Source organism: Trachemys scripta, chromosome 16 (assembly GCF_013100865.1).
Source record: "Trachemys scripta elegans isolate TJP31775 chromosome 16, CAS_Tse_1.0, whole genome shotgun sequence".
Lineage (NCBI taxonomy): Eukaryota > Metazoa > Chordata > Testudines > Emydidae > Trachemys > Trachemys scripta.
In genome coordinates, this window is record NC_048313.1 from 21,924,005 (window position 1) to 21,935,129 (window position 11,125).

The 11,125-nt window shown below is 62.4% G+C and overlaps 1 protein-coding gene across 1 annotated transcript in view; it reads right to left on the minus strand.

Annotated features, from left to right (window-relative positions):
* Positions 1-1,105: 1,105 nt before the first annotated feature.
* RAPGEF3 (Rap guanine nucleotide exchange factor 3) overlaps positions 1,106-11,125 on the minus strand; it is a gene marked incomplete at its 5' end in the record, with an annotated part of 10,276 nt that continues 256 nt past the window's right edge. Inside the window, 10 exon segments of the mRNA XM_034792919.1 lie at positions 1,106-1,617; positions 3,000-3,071; positions 4,478-4,532; positions 5,194-5,258; positions 5,985-6,072; positions 6,719-6,769; positions 7,309-7,399; positions 7,564-7,745; positions 7,874-7,999; positions 8,480-8,577. Coding sequence (XP_034648810.1) covers positions 1,499-1,617; positions 3,000-3,071; positions 4,478-4,532; positions 5,194-5,258; positions 5,985-6,072; positions 6,719-6,769; positions 7,309-7,399; positions 7,564-7,745; positions 7,874-7,999; positions 8,480-8,577 — 947 coding nt within the window.

The window sequence follows — 11,125 nt, forward strand, 5'->3', positions numbered from 1 at the left end:
CCATGTTATTGGTAGGCAGCCTGCTGTCTATGTACCAGGAGCTGCAGAGCAACAGAGCTGAGGCAGGAGTTATAAGCCAAGGACCGTCCCCCCTACAGCAGGTGCACGGGACACCTCCTGGTGTCTCTGCCCCAGAGCGTGCTTGGCTGCAGAGTCCAGCTACCCAGCAGGATGCGTTGGGAGGGAGTGGTGTGAGCACATGCCCAGTGACCCCTGGGGGAGAGGGAGGCAGTCAACTTGTGTCATGGTGATGCTGGTTCCATGGCTGGTACCGCTGGGTTTCTTTCCCCTCCTGCTCTCTGGGGCATTGGCTGCTCTGTCCAGACCCCCAGAGCCGCCTGTCGAGTACTAACTTAAGGAGGTGACTGAATATTTGGCTGAGGCCTTGACCCCCAGGCAGCTCACATGGGTGCCCTTGGCCAGCCCCCTCAGCACTGGGCCCCCAGAACCTCCCCTGTGCCCCACTGCTGGGCTGGAGCACCATGCCTGGGGCCCGCCCTGGCCAGCAGTGAGCCCCAAAATCCTGCCTCTTCTCTCTGCAGCAGCTGGGGAGGGGGATTTTTATTCCCCGCTCTTGGAACTCGAATGAAGTTTCAATCCATCTTGGCAGCGGAGCACCAGCCGCCACCCCGTGTGGAGCAGTCAGCACAGGCTCTCCGGCTCCTGCTTCCAATGGGACCTCTTCTGAAGCCACCACTTGCTAGTCACTAGTGGGCAGGGCCTGGTAACCATGGTGCCAGCACAGACCACTTACCCCCACGTCTACACTAGCATTTAGAGCTCCAGCATGGGCTAAGCTAGGCCAGGGAAGCCTGGGCCTGGAGGTATTCTACCTCCTCCAGTTTAGCCGGGGCTGGAGCGCCCGCGGCCTTGTCTGCAGGAGGGCTCTGGTACTCTGGCTGGCACAATTTAACCCGCCCCAGCTTCGCCCAGACTGGTCCAGCAGTGGGTGCAGTAGCTAGGGCCCAGGGGCTGTTCCCTTCCGCAATGGTGTTGGGGGCGTGGGAGGCTCTTGAGAAGAGAAGCCGCATTCCCTCCTCCCCCTTTGCTGGAAGCTCCATGCTGGAGATGCTGCTGCAAGACCAGGAAGGAAAACATCCCTGTGTACAAAAAATACTTCTATTGACAGCGGTGGGTGAAGCCAGAGTGTCCAGCCCTTCTTCCCCCGGCCTTGCCCCTCCCTGTCTCTCTTCATAGCAGACGCCATCATTGGGGCTGGCCCGTTACTGCTCCAGGCTCTAGCCAGCTGGCTCCAAGTCTGAGAGGAATGGTGCAGCCCGAGTGGTCCCCGGTCCTGGCTGGGCAGGCGGTCTGGCAGATGGGCTGCGGCGGGGTCCCTCTGCAGTGGGGACAGTCGGAATGCATGGCCAGCCCTCTCCCAGGAGGTGGAGGGCATGCACAACTGCCCCGTTGCAGCCAGGCAGGGGCAATGGGCTGAGGAGTGCTCCCCTTGGAGGTTCTAGCCTGGCCCCTCCTGCTTCGCCCCTGGTCCCAAGCATCAGGACTCGAGGTCCCGGGAAAGCCGTGACAGCTCCTTCTGGTTGTCGATCACTTTCAGGTGCTGGAGGTAGGCCCGGGTGGAGGCAGGACTCCGCCCGCACAGGGACTGCTCAGAGCCTGCAAGGAAACAGCCCCAGATCAGAGTGGGGGATGGGACACTTGGCTAAAGCCCACAGCTCAGCACAGGCAGCTATTCCCTCACTGCCCCACACCTTGACACTAGCCCTAGGGCTGCAGCGTTAGCCCAGTGCGGGGTACGGGCAGCGCAGCTCATGCCTGGCTCTGTTGGGCTGTGCAAAGAGGGAATTCAAAGCCAGGTCTGCAGGCGCATTCCAACAAGTGACCAGTGGGAAAGGCAGGGGCGGTGCAGCCTCTGTACCCTCTAGGCAGGAACGCGCACAGGACTGGGAGCCGGGAGATCCTGTGTTTGATTCTCACCTGACAGACTGGTGCCAGGACCGTCCCAAGGTCCCAGGGCGAGTGAGTGGCAGAAGCAGCCCCTGACTACCTGGCCCAGTGTCCGAACCCAGCAAGGAGAGGAGCGAGTACAAGAGGGGACTGAGAGGCCTCGGGCACTACGTGCACAGGGGTTGGGCCCTCAGAACAGGAGGGGAGGCAGCCTCGGGCTATGCCCCCCGAGCTGCCCTGGAGGCATCTGGCTCATGCCCACCAGGCAGGACTGGCATCCTCCTTTACTCCAACCCTTTCACCCTGGGATCTGCGAGTGAGCCGGTGTGGAGTGGGGCAGAGAGGGGTCATTCCCTGAGCAGCAGGGCAGGCGCCCTGTGAGCCGGTGCTGAAGGGCGAGCTGCCAGCTGCGATTGGGGGCACTGCTCTCCCCCTGCCCAAGGGAGCGCCGAGCATGAGTGCGATGGTGCCATGACTCAGCACAAGGGTGCCGTGCCACGGCACAGTGGCAGACACAGCTCCCGCTGGCACAGGGAAGCCGGCCTTTGACTGATGCTGCAGGAAGATCCCAGGGTCATTAGTGCAGGGACAATGGGTGGGGGTGGGGGTGGGGGACTAACGTGACTGGAGAACGGGGGGAGGGGCCCTGGCTGGAGGAGACATGGGTGGGCTGGAGAGAACGCAACCAGCCCAGTTCAGGGGCTGGCCAGGTTCCCCAGCTCTGGCCAGAAGTAGGAGCACCCCAGAATCTCCCCCCAACTGCTGTGGGTGGGCTGCGGGAGGGCCTCTGCTTACGCTCACTCCCTGGGCCTGACGTGCTCTCGCTAGCACAGGTGTGAGGTGGGAGCCCCACTGGGGGACAGCCAGGGGGCACGGCCTGCCCACACGAGGCCCCTGGCTTGGCTGGTGCTGGCAGAGATGCCACGGTGGGTACAGCTGGACTGGGTAGTGGAGGTGTATGACAGGCCATGAATGGGGAAGGGGCTGCACTGGCCTCGCATCTCCCCCGCCCCCCCCCCCGGCCTCGTACTCCTACTCGTCCCTCCCAGCAGGCTGCCCTCGCGAGGGGTAAGGAAGGTGGGGCTCCGTACAGGTGGAGATCCGCAGGGCCTGGGGGTCCTCCAGCAGCTGGGGGGCACGACTCCGCAGTGGGGACATGGGAGCTAGGAGGAGAGAACAGACCAGGACGTTAGGCACTCACAGCACATGCTTCCTGCCCCCACGGGCCCCCTGTCCCCCTGCACCACCCCTCCCACAACCTCTGCCCTCCTGCCCCAATGCATTTCCTACATTTCTGTGACCCAACTGGCAGAGGGCACAGGGCTGCAGAGGGTTACAGAGCTCCCCGCTCTGATCTCTGCCTAGGGTGTCATGGGAGGCCCTACTGAAAGCCTGTGTCACATTGATCATTGCAATCAGTGCAGAATGTATGTACAGGTCCTGTCCTAGGAGCTATGCGTCTGTACGGCATATTATGCTCTTCAGGTCTGTGAGCCGGGGCTGGGCACCAGCAGATGGTACGTTTCTGCCAGGCACGAGATGCCCGTCTGGCTGTATGTAAAGTGAGCACTGTACACTTTACAATGGACGCCTACTTACAGTCCAAGCAAAATGCTAATCAAAGTCTCCAGGGGAGATTCTAGCCCAGAAACACAAGCAGCAGGGAGGGGGGTACCCTGTTCACAAGTGAAGAAAATGGATGGTTGGAACAATATCTGGGGGTGCCCAGGGGCAAGCTACCAGCACGCGTGTCCTATGAATGGAGGATCCCTGTTAAACTTTGGGTGAGCTAACCTTCAGGAGGCAGGAGAATGCCGTTTTAGTTATTTTATACGTAATCCTTTGTTTCCATTAATTTCACAGCCTTCTCTGAGCTTCATTAAATGAACTCTGATTTGTTTGTATTACAAGCAATCTCAGTGCTGTGAGCTGAGTCGAGCGACGCCCCCGGGGTGAAACGCGTGAGCTGGGGGGCAGTTCTGGGAATGTCCCAAGGGCCCCAGGTAGGCCCGGGGACACTCGGAGGGCCGAGGGGTTGGAGCGTGTCTGTCACTAACCTGCAGGGGGGCAGCAGGGCCTGTGTGGGCAGAGGGGATCATGCTTGTGCTGCCCGTGACTGGTGCAACCAGGGAGCTGAGTCCGGCAGGCACCAGACATGGCTTCCAACATTAGGGCAGGTGGTGGCAAGGTACCTAACAGCTCTGGGCACTCCCCTCCTTTTCCCCCAACACCCTCTGCCCTCCTACTCCAATGCCCCCCATCTTCCCTATACGGTGCCCTCCCTACATGCCCCAGTACCCTCTCCTCCTAAATCCCACTCTACTGGCAATGCCTACTGGGCTGTTTTGGTAGGACCCCCATTCTGGCCGCCCTGGGCCCTGTCTAAGCTGTAACCCTGAAGGGCAGACCCCAGTACTGGGATGGGTGGCAAAGTGTCTGCTCCCACGGGAGCCAGAACTCGACCCTCAGGAGGCGCGACCTGCCATGGCCCCTGTGTGATGCTGGCTGGAGGGTGACCTTCCCCAGGGCTGGGTGCTGGCCCTGCCCACAGGCCCTGGCGCGCACTCACCGTACGTGTGGCTCTGACAGTGGTGGATGATACGTACGGCCTTGGCCATCATTCGCTGCAGGCAAGGCACAGGGTTACTCATGGGCCAGGGTGCATGGCCCGGCGCACACATGGTCAGGTAAAACTCTTCCCCCTCCCACTCCTTTGGAAGCCAAGTGCCTGTGAGGGGTGTGGAGCACAGCTGCCCCGTCCAGCACATGCCCTCTACCAAGGGCCTGTCCCTCAGCCAGGCAACCCCAGCAAAGGGCCATGGGGAACAGGGGCAAAATGTGCAGAACAACCACAATCCCATGGCCCCAGGGATGGGGCACCATGGCGGGGCATCGCCTCTGCTAGGCTGGGGCAGCACCGCAGGACAGGCAGGTGGGGCCAGCCACACCCTGCTGGGGGGCTGCCGTGGGGCGGAGGAGCCCGTGGGCTGGGAGTGGGTGAAGGAGGTGGCCCCTGCCAGCCCCTGCGCACAGACACTCTCAGCACTGTTATCAGCCGAAGCCCCTCCTCCAGACAGGCCTGTCAGAGCACGAGGCCAGGAGCCAGAACACCTGGGTTCTCACTGCACCTCAGCTTCCTCCCTGGAAAAACGGGGCGCATGAGCCGCCTGCTGAGGGACCCCCAAACGCATTAGTGTCTGTGCAGCGCTTCACTTCGCCAGGCCCCGCAGCCGCCGGGGGGGAGTGGGACCGGCCTGGAGGGGTGACAGGTTCTGCCTGGCTCACCATCTTCTCAAAGTTGATGAGGTTCTCTGCCAGCGTGCGGTTGCCCTCGTGGATGAAGGTCATGTCTACAAGGGGAAGTCCCAAAGTCAGTGCCCAGCCCCCGCGGCGCAGCCTCCTTCCACAGGCGCCAGCTAACGCCTCAGACCATCAACAGAGATGGGGGTTCTCTGCGGCGGGGAGGCTGCTGCCATTGAACCTGTGCTTGGCCCATCCCACCAATGCTCCTCCGTCCGGCAGGGCAGGGCAGGGCTCCCGCAGGGCCTCCCCCACCGCCCACACCCCAGGGATGGTAATGGAGGTGTGGACTCAGAGCACCCCCAAGGAGCAGCCAAATCCAGTGTCCGCTGGAGGCTTGGCCCCATGGCCAATGAGATCACGAGCTTGTGGGGCTGGAGCCAACTGCATACGATTGAATTCCTCAGTCCCCCCGCCCTGTGGCATGGAGCCCCGGTCCCCCTGACCTGTGAGATGGAGCCCTGGTCCCCCAGCCCCACAGGATGGAGCCCCGGTTCCGCGGGACGGGCTCTGTGTCACTGTGAGGCAGTGCAAAGCTGTCCCCTTCAGTAGCCATATTGCCCTGAGGAGTCTCTTGAGCTTCTCCAGGGCAAGTGCCTGGACCCAGCAGCGCCCCACTGGGCTGCTAGTGCCCAGAGGAACTGGCCTCCCTGGGAAGAAGGGGACCCGGCGCTGGGGTGGGGTCCCTGCAAACCCACAGTGCGAGGGGGTCACTTCTGGAAACAGAGTTACTGCCCAGCCCCCCCCAGGCTGAAATTCCCGAGCTGTTCCTGTACCTTTGAGAAGGAGGGGCACGAAGGGGATGATGGGCGGGGTCAGTTTGGCGATGGCCAGTCTGTAGACTCTGTGATTCCAGGACGGGTCCTGGAAGGAGAAAAGCATTTCAGAGCAGGACCCATTTCCGGGCCTCAGAGCGGTGTCTTTGCGAGGCCATGGCTGCAGGCTAGGCCCCCAGCAGGCCAGAGCTCAGCTCCCCCAGGCCAGTGCAGCCCCTCGCAGCCTGAGGGAGCGCCCCCGCTGGAGGGTCACCTCACCACCGCTGGGGTGGAGCACAGCGGCTAGTTAGCTGTAGCTCTGGGCTGGAAGGGCAGGGGACCGCTGCAGCCAGTTGATGCTGCAGGGGACCTAGGGAGGCAGAAAGTCCTCACCCAGATGACGCTGGGGCCAGCGCCCTGGCTCACACCCAGAGTACCTGGGATCATCCGTGACCAGGGGGCTTAGCACAGCTCCTCCTGCAGTGCTCCGACACCATGGAGCAAGGGCCTGAGATGGAGCCCTCTAGCACTGCACGGGGGCTGCATGCAGCACAGAAGGGGGGGTTCCCCTTCCTGCATCACCTGCACCACTTCCTGCCCCCAAAGGACCCCTCCCCCAGGCACTGCCCCAGCCCAGCATGGCTTAGCTCCCACAGCTGGGTGGGCTGGGCTATGGGAACCTGCCTTGGGGGTCTCCGCCATCTACCAGAATCATGTGGGGAGGTGAAGGTGCTGGCAAAGGGAGCCAAACTTACCAGCATACGCTCCAGCGCTGAGTGCAGCTTCCTGGTTTTGTGCGGCAGCCTCTGTGGGTGAGACGGAGCAGGTGAGAGCTTCCCCCGAACCCCAGGTGGATCCTCCAGCCCCCTGCACCGGGACCCTCTCCTGTTCCTCACACAGAGCGCATTCTCAGCGCCTCTGCCGCGCTGGGAGCTGCATGGAGGCTGACCCCCCCCGACAGCCAGGCCCTGGGCACCCAGAACTGCCTGCATTCCCGTGGGAGTTCTGGGTGTGAAGAAGGCAGGCCCCAGCCCAGAAACTAGACACAAGGATTGTTTCAGCCAGTACAGAGCTGCAGCCACCTCTGGGGTGGAACACAGGGTATAGGGAAGGGAGTAAAGAAGGCGTCTGTATCTCAATGGGAGGGAGTTGCGCGGGGTGAGCAGCAGTTGGATTTTGGCCAGGACCCTCGCATTAACTGAGCCTGGGGCTCTGGTTCGGGCCCATCGCCCAGCAGGAGGTGACCTCTGCCTAGGCCGTTAGGAGCTGAGGGTCCCAGGGCCTGGGGGAAGTTTCCCAGGCTGGATCTGACCTGGAGCAGCAAGGCCTGTGCCTTGGTCTGTACCTCCCAGGTCTTGGCGAGGCGACTCACAGCCGTGTTGCTCAGACCAAACATCACCGCGAAGAAGGAATTCAGGTTCTTCTGCTCCTTGAGGCTGAAATGGAAGATACAGTAACTCGGGGGCTGAGGGCCAGCTCTCGGCCTGGATGACACAGCTAGCACAGCAAGGCCCAGCGCCAGGCTGAGTCCATGGGGAGGGCTGGCTTGGGTGCAGCGGGGACTCCTGGAGGACGAGTTCCCTGCCCACAAGTCACTCACTGTGCCGCCAGCTTAATGAACTTCCTGAGCAGCTGGGCGCGCCTGCCCGGCTCCGCACAGAGGCAGAGCTCGGTGGCGATCCAGTACTGCAGCTCGTTGAAGCGCCGCATGACGCGCTCCAGGTTCGCCGTGGTCGCGCTGGGAAACGTCTGCTGCCCAAAGATGTAATAGATCAGCTCCACCTTCAAGACACAAGGGCCAGAGCTCAGGGCTGGGACTGGACCCGCATCTCCTGAGAGCCAGCCCAGCGCCTGGCCCACACCCTCTCTGCTCCGACCCCAGGCTTATGGCTCCAGACGCTGCCCATTACCTGGTGGACGCTGCTGAAGAGGTTCCAGTCGTAATCCGTCAGCTGACCGGCCAAGTCCTTGGAGCTGATGAGGTCCAGGGTCTCTGAGGAGCCGACGGTGGGCCCCAGCTGCTCGGGATGGGGGGTCTGGATAGAGGAGGAGCGAGAATGTCACACGCCCCCGTCTCCTTAGCCCTGTGTGCTCTGCACGGCCTGCGGGTGAGCCAGGCAGCCCTGGGCCAGAGCCCTGCCCAGCTCAGCGAGGAGCTGGTAGATCTTAGGTGGCTGTGAACGCCCAGGCAGACCAGCCACAGAGGCCAGACCCCAAGCCATCGACACCACAGGTCAAGGTGCGGCTCCTGCCGCGGGGAGCAGACTGTGGCAGTCCCTGGGGCAGAGGCACTGCTGTCCAGGGCCTGTGTGCTGCAGTGCTGGACCTGGGCTCTCCACGCTCCGACACAACCAGTTCCCAGCTCTGAGTGTCTCTGATAATGGGCAGCAGCCCTCGGGTGGTGTGTGTGCTGGACCAGGGCTCGTGGGATGGAGTCTCCAGCCCTTGGCAAAGAGAGGGGCACAAGGCTGGCCTGGCCCCAGCCTAGAACCCTGCTCCCCCCGCCCAGCCCTCACCAGGGTGTGCAGCTCCTGGACATTCACAACAAAGAGTCTCTCGTTCAGGCCCAGGGATGTGTACACACCGATGGTGTCCATCTGCAGCCCCGCTTTATCTGTCAGAGAGAGAGAGCCTGTTGGAGAGCTACTCCCACAGTGGCCACCAGGCGGCGGTGTTTGCACGCACACCAGCCAGCAGGGACGGGCACGTTCCCGGAGGGAGCGCAGCCAGCCTCACTGCCCTGGGGCGCAGGGGAGACATGGGGCAATCCAAGCGTGAGCAAGGGCTGCTAGCCCGGGACTTGGCGGAGCTCAGGGCTGGTCCCTCTGGCATCCCCCTGGTCCCCAAGTGAATTCACAGGCCTGTGAGGAGGGCATGCCAACCCCCCACACTCGTAGAGCCGGCAGAGGGCCGCAGCAGGCTGTGCCATACGACAGTGCCCCAAGGACCACACTGGCTGCAGCCTGGGGCACCCCACTCCCTCCAGCTCGAGAGGGGACCGGCTCAGGGTGTAGGATTGGGAGGTCTCGGCAGGACATGGATCAGCCATGCTCCCTGAGGCGCAGTGTGGGGCCTGGGCCAGGCTGCCACTAGAACACCGTCGCCCCCTCTGGGTCAGTATGGGCAGGGCGAGCCCCGAGGAAATCCTTGCAGCTGGGGGGTAGAGGAGAGGGGCAGCTGCAGCATGGGGAGAGGGGCCAGGTGTTGCTGCTGCAGAAAAGGGGTTGGGCAGGTGAACAGGCCTCCAGATGCTTGGCAGACCCAGACACTGCCTAAAGTGAATGCATCCCACTCTCCCAGCCCCATTGCTGCCCCCTCTTCACTCTACCTGCTTCAGGGACACCCTGGCGGGGCAAGGACATGCTGCCCTAGAGCAGCTGGGGGGGGGAGGCAACGGGAGGCGGGAGGACACACTGCCCCAGTGCAGCTGGTCGGGAGGAAGGGGGAGGAGGACATGCTGCCCCAGTGCAGCGGTTGGGGGAGGACGTGCTTCCCCAGTGCAGCTGGAGGGGGGAGAGGAAGACATGCTGCGCCAGTGCACCTGGTGGGGAGAGGAGGTAGGATGTGCTGCACTGGGCCAGCNCTGGAAGGGGGAGGGGAGGGGAGGACATGCTGCCCCAGTGCAGCTGGCCAGGGAGGTGAGGGGAGGATGTGTTGACCCAGTGCAGCTGGAGGGGAAAGTGGAGGGAGGATTTGCTGCCCCAGTGCAGCTGGCGGGGGAGGTGGGGGAGGACGTGGTGCCCAAGTCAGTGGCATAGCCAGGTTGAGGGAACAGGGGAAGCAAAGCGCCCACCCGCTGCAGGGCTTTTACTCACCCGGCGGTGCTCCGGGTGTCTTCGGGGCACTGAAGGACCCGCCGTCGAAATGCCGCCGAAGACCCGCGGAGCGACTGAAGGTCCCGCCGCCGAAGTGCCACTGAAGACCCAGAGCGCCGCTGGGTGAGTAAAATGAAAAGGCCGCAGCGGGTGGCGCCTTTTTTTTTTAAATCGCTCCCCCGGGTGAGTACAAAGGCGCCAAGAAATTGACAAGGTGCCACTTGTGCTCATTGGGGAAGCGCCGCTGCCCCCGCTCCCCCCTAGCTACGCTACTGGCCCCAGTACAGCTGGATGGGGGAGGACGTGCTGCCCCAGTGCAGTTGGTGCAAGGAGACGGGTGGAGGATGTATTGCCTGAATGCAGCTGGTGCGGGGGAGGGGGAAGGACATGCCGCCCCAGTGCAGCTGGAGGGGGGAGATAGGGGGAAGACGTGCTGCCCGAGTGCAGCTGGAGGGGAGGGGAGAGGACATGATGCCTGAATCATTCCCCTCTATTCAGCAGTGGTGAGGCCTCATCTGGAGTACTGTGTCCAGTTTTGGGCCCCACATTACAAGAAGGAGGTGGAAAAACTGGAAAGAGTCCAGTGGAGGGCAACAAAAATAACTAGGGGGCTGGAGCACGATTTACGAGGAGAGGCTGAGGGAACTGGGATTGTTTAATCTGCAGAAGAGAAGAGTGAGGGGGGATCTGATAGCTGCTTTCAACTACCTGAAAGGGGGTTCCAAAGAGGAGGGATCTAGACTGTTCTCCGTGATACCTGATGACAGAACAAGGAGTAATGGTTTCAAGTTGCAGTGGGGCCGGTCTAGGTTGGATATTAGGAAAAACTTTTTCACTAGGAGGGTGGTGAAGCACTGGAATGGGTTACCTAGGGAGGTGGTGGAATCTCCTTTCTTAGATGTTTTTAAGGTCAGGCTTGACAAAGCCCTGGCTGGGATGATTTAGCTGGGAATTGGTCCTGCTTTGAGCAGGGGGTTGGACTAGATGACCTCCTGAGGTCCCTTCCAACCCTGAGATTCTATGATTCTATGATGTGCTGCCCCAGTGCAGTTGGTGGGAGGAGGCGGGGGGAGGACGTGCTGCCCCAATGCAGCTGGCGGGGGGATGTGGGGAGAGGATGTGCTGCCCGAATGCAGCTGGTGGGGGAGAGGTGAAGGGAGGACGTGCTGCCCCACTGCAGCTGGTGGGGGAGGGGGACGATGTGCTACCCCAGTGCAGCTGAGGGGGGAGGTGAGACGAGGACATGCTGCCCCAGTGCAGCTGACAGGGGGAGGGGGGAGAACGTGCTGCCCCAGTGCAGGGGAGGTGGCAGGGGAGGTCGGGGGAGGACGTGTTGCCCCAGTGCAG